The 19,400-nt window shown below is 51.6% G+C and overlaps 1 protein-coding gene across 2 annotated transcripts in view; it reads right to left on the bottom strand.

The window, feature by feature from the left end:
- MIGA2 (mitoguardin 2) overlaps positions 1-15,119 on the bottom strand; it is a 36,283-nt gene extending 21,164 nt beyond the window's left edge. The window contains exons 1-6 of one of the 2 annotated variants that reach the window (XM_035259917.3): positions 14,797-15,119; positions 11,809-12,047; positions 10,305-10,515; positions 6,948-7,060; positions 5,901-6,018; positions 5,438-5,574 (exon numbers count right to left, since the gene is read on the bottom strand). In XM_035259917.3, the coding sequence (XP_035115808.1) occupies positions 5,438-5,574; positions 5,901-6,018; positions 6,948-7,060; positions 10,305-10,515; positions 11,809-11,904 (675 nt within the window). In that variant the 5' untranslated portion in view covers positions 11,905-12,047; positions 14,797-15,119. The remainder of the gene's footprint in view (positions 1-5,437; positions 5,575-5,900; positions 6,019-6,947; positions 7,061-10,304; positions 10,516-11,808; positions 12,048-14,796) is intronic. The other variant, XM_002743368.6, reaches the window with a different exon arrangement.
- Between the last annotated feature and the right edge of the window lie 4,281 nt (positions 15,120-19,400).

Raw genomic sequence — 19,400 nt, 5'->3', positions numbered from 1 at the left:
AGGCCATGCACGGTGGCTCACGCCTGTAATCCCAGCACTTAAGGAGGCCAAGGTAGGTCATCTGAGGTTGGGAGTTCGAGACCAGCCCAGCCAACATGGTGAAACTCTGTCTCTACTAAAAATACGGAAATTAGCTAGGCATAGTGGTGGGCGCCTGTAGTCCCAGCTATGCAGGAGGCTGAGGCGGGAGAGGTGCTTGAATCCGGGAGGCAAAGGTTGCAGTAAGCTGAGATCGCACCACTGTACTCTGGCCTGGATGACAGAGCGAGATTCTGTTTCAAAATAAATAAATATGAAATAAGAAATAAATAAATAAAAGTAAAAAGACAACTCATAGGATGACAGAAAATATCTGCAACCACATCTGATAAGGGACTTTCTCCAGAATATGAGAAACCCTAGAACTTAATAAAAACACAAATAACCCAAGTACAAAATAAACAAAGACATTCCTCCAAAGAAGATGTAACAGTGGATAAGAAGGACATGAAAAGATGCTCAGCATCCTTAGCTATCCGCAAAATGCAAATCAAAACGAGAGGCTACCTACACCCACTAGGATGGTCATAACCAAACAGACAGGAACAAGTGCTGGTGAGCATGTCGAGAAACTGGAACCCTCATAGGCTGCTGATGAGGACAAAAAAGGGTGCAGTCGCTCTGAAAACCGCCTGGTGGTTCCTCAAAAAGTTAAACATGGAGGCTGGGCGCAGTGGCTTATGCTTATAATCCCAGCACTTTGGGAGGCTGAGGCGGATGGATCATCATCTGAGATCAGGAGTTTGAGACCAGCCTGGCCAACATGGTGAAACCCTGTCTCTACCAAAAATTGAAAAATTTGCCAGGCATGGTGCTGCATGCCTGTAATCCCAGCTATGCGGGAAGCTAAGGCAGGAGAAGAGCTTGAACCTGGGAGGTGGAGGTTGCAGTGAGCTGAGATCACACCACTGCCCACCAACCAGGGCAACAGAGTGAGACTCCATCCCCAAAAAAAGAAAGAAAAAAAAACAAAACATTAAACATGGAGTTATGTGACCCAGCAATTTTACTTCTAGGTACACACCCAAGAGAAAAGAAAACATATGTCCACACAAAAACTTATATATGAATGTTCATGGCAGCATTATTCATAAGAGCCAAAACATGGAAGCAACCCAAATATCTATCAACTGATGAACAGGTAAACAAAACGTGGTCTGTCTCTACCTCAGAAACAAAACGGCAATCCACGCTGCAACACAGGTGAACCTTGGAAACATCCTGCTGTGGTAAAGGAGGCAGTCACGAAAGGCCACGTATTCTGTGGCCGCATATCCCATTTCTAGAGAAGTACAGGATAGGGAAATCCAGAAGTAGAGAAAACACATTTGTGGTTGCCTAGAGCTGAGGCAGAACGAAGGAATGGGACGCGAACTGCCAGAGTACACAGGGTTCCTTTGTTGCTGTTGCTGTTGTTGCTGAGACAGGGCTGGAGAGGCTGCAGAGGCTCTCTTACTCTGCTGCAGAGGCTGGAGGGAAGTGGCATAATCGTGGCTCACTGCAGCCTTGACCTTCTGGGCTCAAAGGATCCTACTGCCTCAGCCTCTTGAGTAGCTGGGACTATATGTGTGCACCACCATGCCCAGATAACTTATTAATATTTTGCAGAGATGGGGTCTCACTATGCTGTCCAGGCTAGTCTTGAATTTCTGGGCTCAAGGAGTTCCACCCTACCTTGGCCTTCCAAGGATTCTGGGATTACAGGTATGAGCCACCATGCCGGGCCAGGGGTTTCTTTTCACGATAATAAAAATGTTCCAAAATTGATTGTGATGATAGATACACAATTTTGTGAATGTACCAAAAGCCACTCAATTGTACAATTTCAATTGCTATGTGGATTACAGATTTTCTTTTTCTTTTTTTAGAGACAGGGTTGCCCAGGCTGGAGTGCAGTGGCACAATGATAGCTCACTGCGGCCTTGAACCCTTGGGCTCAGGCAATCCTCCCACCTCAGACTCCTGAGTAGCTGGGACCACAGGTATGTGCCATGACACCCAGCTAGTTGGTCACACCACTGCACTCCAGCCTGGGCAGCAGAGTAAGACCTTGTCTCAAAAAGAAAAAAAAAATTTTGAGACAGAATCTCAATGTTGCCTAGGCTGGTCTTGAACTCTTCCTTTACTGGCTCAAACAATCCTCCCACCTCAGCCTCCCAAAGTATTGGGATTACAAGTGTAAGCCACTGCACCTGGCCTATATTTCAATAAAACTGTTTAAAAATTATAGCAATAGGCCAGGCACAGTGGTTCACACCTGTAATCCCAGCACTTTGGGAGGCCAAGGTGGGCAGATCACAAGGTCAAGAGATCAAGACCATGCTGGCCAACATGGTGAAACCTGGTCTGTACCAAAAATACAAAAATTAGATGGGCGTGGTGGCGCCTGCCTGTAGTCCCAACTCCTGGGGAAGCTAAGGCAAGAGAATTGCTTGAACCCGGGAGGCAGAGGTTGCAGTGAGCCAAGATCGCGTCACTGCACTCCAGCCTGGTGACAGAGCAAGACTCTGTCTCAAAAAAACAAAATAAAAATTATAGCAATACATAGGGAAAAAATGCCTGGAAGGATACAAATGGTGATGCCTGGATGAAGGGCTGTAAGCGTCAATGACATGCTAGAGGTCATTAACTGAGCACCTACCTCTCTGCCTCCAGGCCTAAATGGCTGCTGCTGGTGCCCCCGCAGAGTGCCAGTGCTCCAGGAGGCCAAGGGCCCACACCACACAACCCTGAGCTGTCTGTTTAGAGTCAGGGCTCTTTTTTTACACCCCACCTCTTTCCTATTTCTGTACTTTTCATAATGTGATAAGGAATATGTAATTGCTTTCACAATAAGGAAAACAATGCAAGTTCTGTCATTTTCAGATATAGTTTTAGCAGGAAATACAATTTGGAAAATAAAGCCCCCTCCCTAACACATTTTTTTTTTTTTTTAAAGATGGGGTTTCACCATGTTGGTCAGGCTGGTCTTGAACTCCCAACCTCAGGTGATCCACCCACCTTGGCCGCCAAAGTGCTTGGATTATAGGCGTGAGCCACCACGCCCGGCCTCTCCCTAACACACTTCTACAGCTGCTCATTCCCTGCCCACCTGCAGACAGGACCTGACCCAGCTGCAACTGCAGGCACTCAAGGGTTTGAGTCACTTCAAACCTCAGGTATTTCCCCAACCTTCACACCCCTACAACTGCAGCGATCATGCCCCTGAGCTCATGCCACAGCAGGGACAGAGGGCATGGACACCTTCAACTTGTTACCAGCTGTGCCAGACATAGCCCCACCCTTGTTCCACAAGCTGTTTCCCAGGTCCCCCTGCCAGGTGGCTCTCAGCCAATGGGAGACACGGGTGGAGGAATGAAGGCAGGGGTGAGAGAGGAATAGGCAGAGAAATCCTCCCCTCCTCCTTCTACCTCCGCCACCAGAAGTGCCCACACCCCCTGCTCCACTGTGGTTCAGCCCCCACAAGACAGCCCTGGCCCAAGCTCTGGGCTCACTACCTCCTCCCCATGTCCCTCCAGCTCCAGCCTCACCTATGCAACCAATTCCCTGGATTCAACTCCCTCTTTTTTTTTTTTTTTTTTTTTTGAGATGGAGTCTTACTCTGTTACCCAAGCTAGTGTGCAGTGGCATGATCTCGGCTCACTGCAATCTCTGCCTCCTGGGTTCAAGCAATTCTCCTTCCTCAGCCTCCCAAGTAGCTGGGATCACAGGCATGCGCCATCACATCCAGCTAATTTTTGTATTTTTAGGGGAGACAGGGTTTTACCATGTTGGCCGGGCTGGCCTTGAACTCCTAACCTCAGGTGATTTACCCACCTCGGCCTCCCAAAATGCTGAGATTACAGGCATAAGCCACCGCGCCCGGCTAACTCCGTTTTTAATGACTGAAGTTATTCCTATTTCCTAGCGAGGCCCCAGATGATTCTCCAGATATCGTCAAGCTGCTCCTGAAAGAGGGGGTGCCCATCTGTCCACATGCCAGCAGAAGTTACAAGCTCAGCGGGATTTGAGCTTATTTCTCTTTTTTTTTTTAAGGCAGGGTCTCACTCTGTTGCCCAGCCTGGAGTGTAGTGGCTGGATCACCGCAGCCTGGACATCCTCAGTTCAAGCAATCCTGCCACCTCAGCCTCTCTAGTAGCTGGGACAATCACCAGCTGATCTCAAACTCCTGGGCTCAACCGATCTTCCTGCCTCAGCCTCCCAAAGTGCAGGTGTGAGGCACCATGCCTGGCCACAAAAATTTTAATTTTAGCCTTTTAACTTCATTTTCCTTTCCTGATATTGAAATAATAAATATTCACTGTAGCCGGGTTCAGTGGCTCATGCCTATAATTCCAGCACTTTGGGAGGCCGAGGCAGGTGGATCACTTGAGGTCAAGAGTTCAAGACCAGCCTAGCCAACATGTTGAAATCCTGTCTCTAGTAAAAATACAAAAATTAGTTGGGCGTGGTGGCAGGTGCCTATGATTCCAGCTTCTCAGGAGGCTAAGGCAGGAGAATCACTTGAATCTGGGAGGTGGAGGTTGCGGTGAGTGAAGATCGCACCACTGCACTCCAGCCTGGGCAACAGAGCAAGATGCCATCTTAAAAATAAATAAATAGGCCGGGTGCGGTGGCTGACACCTGTAATCCTAGCACTTTGGGAGGCTGAGGCAGGCAGATCATGAGGTCAAGAGATGAAGACCATGGTGAAACCCCATCTCTAATTAAAAAAAAAAAAAAGAAAGAAAAAAAAAATTAAATATTCACTGTAGAAAACTTGGATGGTGCCCCAAAAAAACACATTAAAAAAAAAAAAAGGGCTGGGCATGGTGGCTCACACCTGTAATCCCAGCACTTTGGGAGGCCAAGGCAGGTGAATCACAAGGTCAGGAGTTTGAGACAAGCCTGTCCAACATGGTGAAACCCCATCTCTACTAAAAATACAAAAAATTAGCTGGGTGTGGTCATGGGCACCTGTAATCCCAGCTACTCAGGAGGCTGAGGCAGGAGAATCGCTGGAACCCAGGAGGTGGAGGCTGCAGTGAGCTGAGATCGTGCCACTGCACTCCAGCAAGGGTGACAGTGTGATACTCCGTCCCAATTAAAAAAAAAAAAAGGTCTAGCAATGCAGCCAACTTTCAACAGAAGCATCTTCCCTTCCAGTCTTTCAGGACTGCACATTGCCCTTCACAGGGCTGAAAGGGGTGTGATTCTCAGCACAGCTGTTTACCAAGTGCCAGGCATCGTGCTGAGCATGTGACATGAATTGTTTTGTTTCATGTAAATAATACCCTCGTAGAAGGAAATCCACAGTCCCAGAGGACAGGAGCCTGCTTGCCTCCCTAAGGGTGGCTGCCCCTCTCCTGTGCTGCCAACCTTCTCCCATGGGTACAGGGGGACACAGAAGACCACCTACCTCTGACAGTGGCTCTGACACAGTCTCTGGGTTCTGGAGGCCATCCCCCGGCGTGGGGGTGCTGCTGTTCTCCACCCGCTGGCCCACGCTTAGTGCCTGCTCCCACTTCTGTAGAGCTTCCTCGAACAGCTCCATGCCTGAGCATGGGTGAGGCGAGAAGGGAGAGTCAACCCCCACACAGTCTCACCCAAGACGGGGCTCAGAACATCAAGAAGGCAAGAGGGCCTTGAAGGGCAAGACCTGGGTGGGGTCACATGGCCAGGGCAGCTCAGGTTCCAGGCCTTCTTTCAGATCAGGTTTGTTCCTAGACACTGTCCCTCGTTCAGAAATGGCTGGAAATCACCCAATTGGGATTTGGGGCAGCAGTGAGAGGCAAAGTGACCTGAGCTTGGCCAGGCTCCTAGGAAGGGACCGTTCCTGCCACCCACCCTGCCCTTGAAGCTCAGGCACCTCCTGGCCACACCTTGCATGTAGAGGCTCTCCACATTGCCATCACTGGTGGTCAGAGACTCCTCCATCCCTCTGGCGTCCCATGGTCCCGAGCACGCAGCTGTGGGGCTGGATGAGTTCACTGCCACCATCTGGGCACCAGTCAGTATAAGAACAAAGAATGAAGCCTTCCCGGACCCTCTGCAGGGCCCCTCGAGCCCTCCCCCACTGCCTGACCATGGGCCACACACCCCCTCCAAATGCCATCCCCAAGCTCATCCCTGGCCACAGCATCCACACCCTCAGAATGGCCTAGAACCACAAACTCCAAGTGTCCGATGCTGCCTCATAGAAACCACCAAAGCAGAAAGGAATCCTGAGACCAACACCCAGCCCAGGAACCTATGAACCCCCCTGAGCCCGCTCCTGCCTGGTGTGTCCATCCCCTACTCCACAGTTCCTCTACCTCTTGGACGAGAACACAGAGAGTACCCATTCTGTGCCAGGGCCCTGCTTTTCATCCACATGAGCAGCCGCCCCACTGGGCTATAGGTACCCCCAGCTCTTGCTTGCCCCTGTGCCAGCCTGGCTCAGAGTTGGGACTCTGCTTGCTGAACCAAAAGCCACACCCCAGGAGAAGCCAACCTTCTGCCTTTATTTATCTCCACACTCCCAGTGCCTGGCAGAGTCCCTGGTATAACACAGGTGCTTGTCAGTGGCTAATGAATGAACAACCTGCAATTTCACAGGTACGGGTCTCCTCAAGAGACCATCAGTTTCTCTCCTCTGCACCTGCCCACCTTTCTCCCAACACCTGGCACAGTGAGTAATTAGGAACAATGCCTGAGAACCTTCCTGGGTAGAGGAGTGAGAGTGAGTGAGTGAGTGAATGAATGAATGAATCTTCACCTCCCTTCACTCTACCAGTCCATAAGCTTGCTTAAGGCAGAGTCCTCAGGAGGGGTAAGCCTGATGCCCTGGAGCCCTGTCTGCCCATGTCCAGGAGCCCTGGAGCCCTGGAGCCCTGTCTGCCCCAGAGCCCTGGCTGCCCTGGAGCCCTGGCCTAGCACCTGCTGCTCACCGAGGCCACGCTGTGGGAGGAGCCTGAGTGCTTGCTGGGCTCAATGGAAGAGATGCCGCTCAGGGTGTCATTGCTCTTGCTGCTGGGGCTCTGGACTCTCCGGCTAGAGTATCCTGTAAGGAGCAGAAGGGCAGGTGTCACACAGGCATCCTATTTGGCATTTGTACAGGCTGCTCCCCTGCTGGGCCACCTTCTCCTTCTTCCTCATCTGGGAACCAGACCTGACCTTCTAAGTCAGGGTAACACAATTCAAATTTATTTTCACAGAAGGAGACTTTTGCTTTTTCTTATTATTTTTTTTTAATAGAGACAGGGCCTCTCTATGTTGTCCAGGCTGGTCTTGAACTCCTGGCCTCAAAGAATCCTCCTGCCTCCCAAAGTGCTGGAATTGTAGGTATGAGCCAACACACCAGGCCAACTTTTGTTTCTTTCTCTTTAAAAAAAAAAAAAATTATTTAGATCATATCCAGTTTGGGAAAAAAGAAATTAAAAAATGAAAAAAAAATTATTTAGAGAAACATGCCAGGCGTGGTGGCTCATGCCTGTAATCCTAGCACTTTGGGAGGCCGAGGCAGGTGGATCACGAGGTCAAGAGTTTGAGACAAGCCTGATCAAAATGGTGAAACCCCGTCTTTAAAAAAAATAAAAAAAGAGAGAAACAGGGTCTCCCTATGTTGCCCAGGGTGGTCTCAAACTCCTGTACTCAAATGATCCTCCCACCTTGGCCTCCCAAAGCACTGGATTACAGGTGTGAGCCCCCATGCCCCCCACTTTTTTGTCCCCTCGAGATAGAGTTTCATTCTTGTTGCCCAGGCTGGAATGCAATGGTATGATGTCAGCTCACTGCAACCTCTGCCTCCCAGGTTCAAGTGATTCTCCTGCCTCAGCCTCCCTAGTAGCTGGGACTACAGGCACACGCCGCCATGCTGTGCTAATTTTTTTTTTGTATTTTTAGTAGAGACAGGGTTTTGCCACATTGGCCAGGCTGGTCTTGAACTCCTGACCTCAGGTAATCCACCTACCTTGGCCTCCCAAAGTGCTGGGATTACAGGTGTGAGCCACCGCATCTGGCCTTTTTTTTTTTTTTTTGATACGGAGTCTCACTTTTATTGCCCAGGCTGGAGTACAATGGCGCAATCTCGGCTCACGGCAACCTCCACCTCCCTGGTTCAAGTGATTCTCCTGCCTCAGCCTCCCAAGTAGCTGGAATTACAGGCACCCACTACCATGCCCGGCTAATTTTTTGTATTTTTAGTAGAGACAGGGTTTCACTATGTTGGTCAGGCTAGTCACGAACTCCTGACCTCAGGCGATCCACCCGCCTCAGCCTCCCAAAGTGCTGGGATTACAGGCATGAGCCACAGTGCCCAGACTCTTTTTTTTTTTTTTTTTGAGACAGTCTCAGTCCATAGCCCAGGCTGGAGTGCAGTAGCGTGATCTCAACTCACTGTAACTTCCGCCACCCAGGTTCAAGTGATCTTCCTGCCTCAGCCTCCTGAGTAGCTGGGATTACAGGCATGCACCACCACGGCTGACTAATTTTTGTATTTTTAATAGTGGGGGGGTTTCACCATATTGGCCAGGCTGGTCTCAAACTCCTGACCTCAGGTGATTGGCCCACCGCAGCCTCCCAAAGTGCTGGGATTACATGCTACTTTTGCTTCTTTTTTTCTTTTTTTTTCTGAGTAAACATCTCAGGAACTTTTGCTTCTTAAAACAAGTTTTGGCCGGGCACAGTGGCTCACGCCTATAATCCCAGCACTTTGGGAGACCAAAGCAGGCAGATCCCTTGAGGCCAGGAGTTCGAGACCAGCCTGGCCAACATGGTGAAACCCCATCTCTACCAGAAATTAGCCAGCCATGGTGGCTCATGCCTATAATCCCAACTACTCAGGAGGCTGAAACAGGAGACTTGATTGAACCCGGGAGATGGAGGTTGCAGTGAGCCAAGATCGTGCCATTGCACTCCAGCTTGGGCAACAGAATGAGACTCCATCTCAAAAAAAAAAAAAAAAAATCTCCCAAGATGAGGACCCATGAGAACTCCTTGCCTTGGAAAGAGATCAAGACAACATTCCAATGTAGCAAACGCCAGGTCTCTATATTACAAGATTAAGAGGAGCCGTAGAGTTTTTTACAACCACACCAGCAGCCACAAAGCCAAACAGTGGCTACCAGAGCTTGGGTAGGAGAGGGCATTTAGGCATTTAGAGAGTAACAGACAGTTTTTTTTGTTTTTTGTTTTTTTTCTTTAAGTCTAGTTAAGTGTAGCAGTGAGAAGCAGGGAAAAGAGTAGAAGAAGGATGGCCGGGCACAGTAGTTCACACCTATAATCCCAGCACTTTGGGAGGCCGAGGCAGGTGGATCACCTGAGCTCAAGAGTTCAAGACCATCTTGGCCAACATGGCGAAACCCCATCTCTACTAAAAATACAAAAATTAGCCAGGCATGGTGGCACATGCATGTAGTCCCAGTTACTCGAGAGCCTGAGGCAGGAGAATCACTTGAACCTGGGAGGCAGAGGCTGCAGTGAACCAAGATTGAGCCATTGCCCGCCAGCCTGGGCAGCAGAGTGAGATCTGAGACTGAGCATGTCAAAAAAAAGAGAGTCGAAGGAGGAGTGTGATCTGAGACTGAGCATGTCAAAAAAAAGAGAGTCAAAGGAGGAGCGTGATCTGAGACTGAGCAATCAGCTGAGTGAACTCACTACCTTCCAACCAACTGAATGATTCCTAACCGTGGGAGTGATCAGGTGATTCTATGTGTGTGAAAGACCACACAACAGTATGCTAAAAAGCCTGAATCTTAGTGCATGCAAATTAAACCTCAATTTTTTTTTCTGTATTTTTAGTAGAGACAGGGTTTCACTATGTTGGCCAGGCTGGTCTTGAACTCTTGGCCTCAAGTGATTCACTCACGTCAGCCTCCCAAAGAGCTGGGATTATAGGGGTGAGCCACCATGCCCAACCCTTAAACCTTAATTTTTAAGAGAGAAGGGGATGGGAGGAATCCTGCATGATTCAAGAACCACAGGGCTCTTCCTGCTCCTCAGCCCGTGGAACATCTCTCTGGACCCAGGAGCCACACTCCTGACCCACTCTGGACCCGGGTGCTCACAAAGGGTCCCCAGCCAATGAGAACAACCAAAGCCACCACCACCAACAGAGCACACGCATCCAACGGTGTCACCCTCCAGTACAGTGACTACTGGAGGAAGGGACGCTACTGTTGTCCTGCTCATGGATGAGGGGACCTTGGATCTGAGACAGGAAGTCACTAGCCCAAAATCCCAGGGTAGAGAGTGGCCCAGCTGGGCTATGACCCCAGGTCAGGCCATGCCCACCACCTCACACCTACCTTTCTTCACGGAAGGGACCTTCCTGGCCATGAGGATGGGGAGGGGCACCGTGCTCAGTTGCTCTCCTCCCATCTCAGGGCCAACCTGCTTCTTCCTCCTCCGTCGCCTCTTCAGCTGGTGGGCAGCCAGGGCCAGGGCCACAGTCCCCAGGGCTGTGGCAAAGAGGACTTTCCGCAGGCCTGGTGTCAAACGTAGCTGAGAGAATGCAGACTGCAGAGAAGAGGGGGCGCAGCCGGTTACACCTCCCTGGGCAAGTTCCAAGGCAGCAGGCCCGCCCCAGGGCACCTCAGGGATAGGACGCACACCACCCTCTGTACACATCTGCTGCCCAGAAGAGTGACTGAGAGGCAGCCGCCCTAGACAGGGAAACTGACCAGCCTCCCGGTAACATAGACCAAGAAGACATAAAGATGGCAAGATGCCCGTGCTGAGGAGGTGACATCTGGGCTCTGGCACCCGAGGTCATGATCACACTAGCTGCAGTGAGTGAGCTAGGACCTAGCCTGGGGCACCCATCTGAGCCCCCATCATTTCCAGACGAGGAACCTGAGGTTCGTCCAGGTGAAGATATGTTCTCAAGGTGACAGAGACAGACATGAAACCCAGATCTGCTGGCCCGTTTCTTAGCGATCCCTCAAAGATGACACTTACACATCACCCCACCTGAACACTTCCTTCTGCTGCACCCTCACCCTCTGCCCCCAGGGGCACTGCCCCTCAGGTGGGACTGTAACCCACAGGACAGAGCTTTAAGAAGGGTCAAGAGCCCAGTCAGCCGCAAATATGGGAGTTGTCAGGGAGGCCATCATTGACCCCTTTTTTAAACTGAATAACAGAGGTCAAGAGTTCATAGAGAGCCAGGTGCAGAGGCTCATGCCTGTAATCCCAGCACTTTGGGAGGCCAAGGTGGGTGGATGGCTTGAGCCCAGGAATTTAAGACCAGCCTGGGCAACACAGCAAGACCCCATTTCTATTAAAAACAAAAACAAAACTTTTTTTTTTTTGAGACAAAGTCTTACTCTGTCACCCAGGCTGGAGTGCAGTGGCATGATCTCGGCTCACTGCAACCTCTACCTCTCAGGTTCAAGCAATCTTCCTGCCTCAGCCTCCCAAGTGGCTGAGACTACAGGCACACGCCACCATGCCTGGATAATTTTTGTATTTTTAGTAGAGACAGGTTTTCATCATATTGGTCAGGCTGGTCTTGAACTCCTGACCACAGGTGATCTGCCCGCCTCGGCTTCCAAAGTGCTGGGATTATAGGCATGAGCCACTGTGCCCAGCCAAAACAATTTTTTAAATTAATTTTTTAAAAAAAGAGTTCATATAGTCTCAGGGTAAAGAACAGGCCTGAAGCCCCAGACAGCAAACCCCATCCAAAGAGGAGACAGCACACATCTCGGAAAGCAAGAGCTAGGACTTGGGACTCCTGTACCCGGAGGGGCTCTGGGCTGGGCATTGAAGTGTTTCACAGATCAGAAGTACAACCCACCCCATCCTTACCTGCCCAAACGTCGTGTACAGGAACACGGGGATCTCGGCCACTGTCATGGCCAGGGCCTGGATCATGGACGTGCCCTCAGCCCTCCGGAACGCCATGGCAGGGCCAATGCCCCAGGCAAAGCCCTCAGGGCCAAGAGCTTCCAGGGAGAAAGTCTTCAACTGGTTGCCAGCTGGGTCCTGGGTACCATCCACACCCCAGAAGGACAGGGACGCACATACCAGAGGGCCCCTCCGCAGAGCTAAGAGACAGACGACCAAGTCAGACAAGAGAATGTGCACACGGAAACACACAGAAAAGCACACAAGAGGGCCTCTGCATCTGCCCACCAGCGGTCAGCCCCACACCCACGGACCCTCTGACTACCAGGGACCCTGTGAACAGGAACATTTCTGGCCGGCCAGCCCCAGAGAGGACCCAGAACCTGGAACTGGATAGGCCACTCGGACTCAGGGCTTTAAACCACATTTTCTCTACCTCTTTCAAACCATGGACCATTTGCTAAGTAAAAATGTCAGGCACCAGACTAAGAATCGTTGCATCACAAAGTCAAGAATGTTTTCTTTCCACTGGACTGTTGAAGACAGCAGAGTATCTCCCTGGATAAGAAAAGCTACTCCAGGCCAGGCACAGTGGCTCACGCCTGTAATCCCAGCACTTTGGAAGGATGAGGCAGGCAGATCACTTGAGGTCAGAAGTTCAAGATCAGCCTGGCCAACACAGAAAACCCCCATCTCTACTAAAAATACAAAAACTGGCCAAGTGTAGTGGCTCACGCCTGTAATCCAGGTAGTTTGGGTGGCCGAGGTGGGTGGATCACCTGTGGTCGGGAGTTCGAGACCAGCCTGGCCAACATGATGAAACCCCATCTCTACTAAAAATACAAACAATATCTGGGTGAGGTGGCCCGCACCTGTAATCGCAGCCTACTCAAGAGGCTGAGGCAGGATAATCGCTTGAACCTGGAGGCGGAGGCTGCAGTGAGCAAAGATTACGCCACTGCACTCTAGCCTGGGCAAGAAGAGCAAAACTCTGTCTCAAAAAAAAAAAAAAAAAAAAACCTCTCTCTGAAGGCACCACGGAATGAAGGAAATAAACAAGTAAATAAATAAATAAAAGACAAAAAGTAACCGGGTGTGGTGGTACACACCTGTAATCCCAGCTACTTGGGAGGCTGAGGCAGGAGAATCACTTGAACCCGTGAAGCGGAGGTTGCAGTGAGCTGAGATCACACCACTGCTCTCCAGCCTAGGTGGCAGAGCGAGACTCTTTCTCAAAAAAAAAAAAAAAACAGACAGGCTAAGTCAGGAGTCCAAAGTCACACAGCTGGTATGTGGTAGAGTCAGACTCTGTACTCAGTGCACCTTTTGCTAAATTTGACAAGGAGCAGGAAGTGACAAGGCCCAGCAGACCACAGAGTGCTGGGCAGCTTTCCCCTGGACCTCTGGAGACACTCCCCTCACCCCCCCCACCCCCTATACCCCATTGCCCCTTCCCAAGGCCAGGAAATAAGTGTCTTGATCACACCTAGCCCAGACCCCAGACCCAGAAGGGTCCTCCCCAACTGCCACCACCCCCAAGCCCAAGGATGCCTTCAAGGTCTCCCAGGACCTCAAGCGGAAGGAACACACAGGCCAGGGCAGACCCTGTCTCCCTGGGACGGCGGCCAAAGTCACTGGGCCAGCACGAGAAACAGCTTCTCCCCAGTGAGTGGGAAGGACTGAGAAGCCTGTCAGTCTAGCTCCAGGACTGGGGGTGTGGGGGGTGTGAGAGGAGGGGTGGGCAGAATGATACTCTAGGGCTAAGGAAGCTTCCGGGTGGTCAAGGGTAGAGACATCCTGCCAGGAGGTTGTGAATGGAGCTACGGGACCCGCAGTGGTCAGGGCCTAGGTTGATACTGCAAGCCACGTCCCCCTACCCCTCACCCCACTCCCAGCCTGGACCAAGTCTCAAAGAGGGAAGACAAGAACCTCAGAGGGTCAGCAGCTACTATTTCCCAAGCCCTTACTCCAGGCCAGACTGGGAACACACTCTCCACCACAGGCTCTGAGTCCAGTCCTCTGAGAACCCTCACAATGACCAATGTTTATCTCAAGGCTGGGGAAACATGGAGGCTCTGAGATGGAGCTGCCTGCCTGAGGTCACTGAGTACTAAGCAGCCAGGCTGGGGGATCTCAAGGCTGTGGGAGTGTTTCCCAGCTGCTGCTTGCTACCACTACCATGCCTCTTCCAGGCCACACGTTTAGGACTTCTGGGCCCCCAAGTGAGAACCTTACATGGCATTAAAGATGAGTCTGAACACATGCTCCAGGGGTGACTGAAGCCCACTGTTTGCAGGAGAGTTCAGAGCAGCCCCTGCTGTCCCCCTGGGAGGCAGAGCCTGCAGGTGCAAAGTAACACCACTAGCCTCCAAGCCTGATTCACTCCAGGGATGGATCTAAATCCAGTCAACCCACACCCTGTCCGTCTCCGTGGCACCTTGTCCATCCCTCAGAGCCTAAGGTGAGACGCCTCCACCTCCTCTCCACCATGAAAAGTCCATGGCAATGTCCCCTACCAAATGGACACTTCTACTCCTGTGCAGGGCCTGGCCCCACCTGGGCAGCCATCTCTCATGCCCTACAACCTTAGGCGGACACCTCCCCGTTCCACTGTCACTACAGCACTTACAACGCCCTCAGCCTGGGTGTCTACGCTTATCATCCCATGTACCTCCACCCCTGCGCTAGACAACCCCACTAATGACTCTGGCCTGTACACTCGCTCATTCCGCCTTGACCCTAACAACGTTCCCGACTGCCTTGAGCCAATCTCTGCCCAAGTCTCCTATCCACCCCATGCCGGACCCCTCACCAGTCCCACCATGCCGGGCACTGGGCATCCCCGCGCTGGACCTCAGCGATATCCCCGTCTTCAGAAATTGCTCATTCCAACCCAGACATCTTGGGCAGCCCCTTCTCCTCTTGCTTTCCCCGCCCGGGATCGGGTACCTGTACGCCTGCTCCAATCCCCGCCACGTTCCAGGCCTGGGCATCGTCTCCGTGACCCAAGTACCTTCTCGTTCCACTCCCAAGCAAGGCGCCCTCTCGCACCTTCCCCGATCCGGGGCACCCACTCATTCCAACCCCGGCACCCTCCCGGTCCGGTTGGGCCCGGACACCAGCGCCTACTCGGTCCTCCGTGCAAGCCTCAGTCCCGGGCCCTGCTGCGCTGCCCGCCCTCCTGGGGGGCTCAGCCCGGGCCGCTACTCACCCGGGATCCCATTGCTGCGGAAGGACAGCGTCTCCTTCTCCCACGGCTGCGCAACCAAACCTAAGCCATCAGGGGGCGTGGTATCGCGCCAGGCCCACCCTTCTCTGGCCAATGAGCATCATTGAGTAGCTCAGGACCGGCGCAGCCTCTGGCCAATGAAGAGGGTCATGTGACAGAGTTGATCCCGCCTCTCCCGCCCTCTTCCCGCCCCCTAGTGCGGTTGAAGCGCGAAAGTGGTCTCTTCTCTTCTGCTATTGGCCACTCTGATTAGGGTGACAGGGACTGTTGGGTGGGGCGGGGCCACTTTTAAAGGGGTTAAAGCGCAGCAGTCAGGCCTCTAAGGGGCTTTCTGAAAGGAAGCCTAAGCAGGCTGAGCCATCTTATTAGGATCCTCTACTCCCGTTGTTCCCCACAAAGACAAATCCTTCCCGCTCTCGAAGGGCCCATTTTCAAATACTACCCCCCTAACTGCCCGCAGCATCCTCTTATATTGTCGCCACTCTCCTCCCTGTTCTGAGTTGTTTGCAAAAGTGCCAGGTCTCCCCTGCTAGACACCGCCTCACTGAGAGCTGGAGTCAAGGCGTCTTCAGTTCTGGCCACCTGTGTCTTACACTAAAACCAGGGTTGGAATCAGGCCGCCCTGAGATGGAGTCAAGTTTTCCCACTTCAGCTCTCTTTTCTTCCCTTTCCCGAATCACAGGGCTTTGGAGAGGATGGGAAGAGCACTGTGTGTCAGCCCTCGCGTAACTGCGAAGAGCTAAGCACAACTACGGTTTTGTTTTTTGTTTGTTTTTGGAGACGGAGTCTCCCTCTGTCGTCCAGGCTGGAGTGCAGTGACACGATCTCAGCTCACTGCAACCTCCGCCTCCTGGGTTCAAGCAATTCTCTTGCCTCAGCCTCCCGAGTAGCTGGGACTACAGGCGCACGCCGCCACGCGCGGCTAATTTTTTGTATTTTTAGTAGAGATGGGGTTTCACCATGTTGGCCAGGACGATCTTGATCTGACCTCGTGATCTGCCCGCCTCGGCCTCTCGAAGTGCTGGGATTACAGGCGTGAGATACCGTGCCTGGCCTGTTTTTATTTTCTTGCTGGGACCCATCATGACATGTTATATATCTGTCTGCCTATGAGGGGAGGAACCTTGTGTTCACTGCTGCATCCCTGGTGTGTAGAACAGTGCCTGGCACATAAGAGGTCCTCAAGGTGAGTCACTGAATGAACGAATGACATGTAATTGTATTGATATATGGCTATGGAAGAGGATATGGTTGGATGCTGGTATGCGCTTAAAAGAAAATCCTGCCGGACGCGGAGGCTCACGCCTGTAATCCCAGCACTTTGGGAGGCCGAGGCGGGTGGATCACGAGGTCAAGAAATCGAGACCATCCTGGTCAACATGGTGAAACCACGTCTCTAAAAATTAGCTGGGCACAGTGGCGCGTGCCTGTAGTCCCAACTACTCGGAGGCTGAGGCAGGAGAATTGCCTGAACCCAGGATGTGGAGGTTCCGGTGAGCCGAGATCGCGCCATTGCACTCCAGCCTGGGTAACAAGAGCGAAACTCCGCCTCAAAAAAAAAAGAATAAACTGTGCGGCCAGGCATGATGGATCACACCTATAATCACAGCACTTTGGGAGGAGGAGGCGAGTGGATCACTTGAGGTCAGGAGTTTGAGACCAGCCTGACCAACATGGTGAAATGCCGTCTCTACTAAAAATATTTAAACAATTAGCCGAGCATGGTGATGTGCACCTGTAATATAAGGTACTCGGGAAGCTGAGGCAGGAAAATTGCTTGAACTTGGGAGGCTTAGGTTGCAGTGAGCTGAGATCGTGCCATTGTACTCCAGCCTGGACAACAAAAGTGAAACTCTGTCTCAGAAAAAAAGTGGAGGGGGCTGGGTGCAGTGGCTCACTCCTATAATCTCAGCACTGTGGGAGGCCAAGGTAGGTGTATCAGTTTAAGTTAGGAGTTAGAGACCAGCCTGGCCGACGTGAAGAAACCCTGTCCCTACTAAAAATATGAAATTAGCCCAGCGTGATGGCACACACACCCACCTGTAGTCCCAGCTACTTGGGAGGCTGAGGCAGGAGAATTGCTTGAACCCAGGAGGCAGAGGTTACAGTGAGTCAAGATCATGCCATTACAGTTCAGCCTGGGTGACAGAGTGAGACTCCATCTCAAAAAAAAATGCTGGACATATAGGGCCTAATTATAATACATCTAAACGTTAATTCACCGCAAACTGAGCATGGGACCACCTTGATGAATATTCATAGCACCTCCTATAACCTGCTGAATATGTATGTTTAGCCAACATGTTCAGCATAAAGTTCCTACCCCAACTCCTCCTCCTTCCAACTGCCTGTCTCTGGTCTCCCCTGGGGGTGATGTAGGATATTTTTCTTGACCTCTTTGTTGGACGTGTAATGGTGGTGCCCGTCTACTCAGTCCGCCATACTCAACCCCTTGCGGGAAGAAGCAGGTGAGTGAACAAGGGCAGGATCCAGCTGGCCGCTTCAGGCATGGGCAGAAGGAGGCTCCATCCCCCCATGGCAGTGCCCAGGTCAGGGTGCTTGCAAACCCTGAAGCCCCAGAGGGCATGTTACAATGCTCTATTAGCTCCATTGTCCATGGACAGTGGTGTGTTATCAGCTAAGCTCCTTGCCTTGTTACCTGGGGTGGCTGCCCTCAGCCAGTGAGGGCAAAGGGCCAGTATGATAGCCTTTTTTGGTACCCACACTTGGTGGGGCCCGAGCTCTCATCTGGTGTCCAGGAAGAATGAGGTCGCCTGGATACTTGAAAGATAGTGAAGGAGGAGAATTTTATTAAGCAGTGAAAATGGTTCTCAGCAGAGAGGACACGGGACAGGCGGGTAATCTTCCCTTGGAGTCTGGCGGGCTCCTGCTGGCTCTTCGTTGTAGTCAAGCCATCTCTCCAAAGGTAAGCCATTTCTCCTCTGAAGTACAGCCATTCCTCTGAAGTGAAGTTGCCTCTCTCCAGTCAAGCCACTTCCCTCCCCTATCAGCTGTGTCTGGGGTTTTTATAGGCAGAGGATGGGAGGTGGAGTGGGCTGTAGGTCGTTTTGGAAAAAGCAACATTTGACTGATAAAAAGATACTAAGGCTGGGCGCGGTGGCTCACACCTATAATCCCAGCACTTTGGGAGGCTGAGGCAGGTGGATCACAAGGTCAAGAGATCGAGACCATCTTGGTCAACATGGTGAAACCCCATTTCTACTAAAAATACAAAAATTAGCTGGGCACATTGGTGCATGCCTGTCCCAGCTACTCAGGAGCTGAGACAGGAGAATCGCTTGAACTCGGGAGGCAGGGGTTGCAGTGAGCCAAGATCAAGCCACTGCATTCCAGCCTGGTGACAAAGTGAGACTTCATCTCAAAAAAAAAAAAGAAAAGAAACTGGGGTAAGTATAGAAAGATGAACAAAGCCAGGGAGAAGAAGGTACAGCTCAGGAACAGAGCTCTCTGCTAGGTTCAGAGATGAAGCCAAGGCCGGGCACAGTGGCTCATGCCTGTAATCCCAGCACTTTGGGAGGCCAAGGCTGACAGATCACTTGAGGTCAGGAGTTTGAGACCAGCCTGGCCAGTGTGGCAAAAACCCATCTCTACTAAAAATACAAAAATTAGCCAAGCATGGTGGTGCACGCCTGTAATCCCAGTTACTCTGGAGGCTGAGGCAGAAGAATCACTTAGAATTTGGGAGGCAGAGGTTGCAGATGGTGCCACTGCACTCCAGCCTTGGTGAAAGGTGAAAGAGTAAAACTACATCTCAAAAAAAAAAAAAAAAAAAAAAAAGATGAAACCTAGAGGTCACAGCCAGAAGAGGTGAAGACCAGTACAAAGCCTCCTCTCAAGCCCTGGGGGAAGGTATTTGTGGGCAGGAGCACCTGCAGGTCATCTCCTTGCCTGGGGCTGTCATCACCTTGCTTGGGGCTGGGTTTAAGGTTATCACAGGTCTGTGCCTTCAGGGCAGTTCATGCTCTCCTCCTGACAATGACCCAATCTTTGACCTCCTCCTCTCACCACACAGGGGCTCCAGGTCCCAGCTCCAGGACCCCCTCCCTTTCCGTGACGCCCCCACAACCCTCCTCCAATTTGGGGGAGCCTCAAGGCCTCCCAGGCTGACAAACAACTGTTCCAGTAGTGGAGGGCAAGTCCCAAGGCTGTCTCCAACTCAGTTACCAAGGTCAGGGCAGAAGAGAGAAGAGGTCAGAGGGGAGGAGTAATGGTAGGAAACTCAAGAGAAACGGAGTGAAAGAAATAGGAACGGGAAGGAGGGGGTGCAAATAAAGAGAGTGGAGAGGAAGAGGCACAAATAAGG

Source organism: Callithrix jacchus, chromosome 1 (assembly GCF_049354715.1).
Source record: "Callithrix jacchus isolate 240 chromosome 1, calJac240_pri, whole genome shotgun sequence".
Classification (NCBI taxonomy): domain Eukaryota; kingdom Metazoa; phylum Chordata; class Mammalia; order Primates; family Cebidae; genus Callithrix; species Callithrix jacchus.
This window is presented reverse-complemented; position numbering and strand designations above follow the sequence as displayed.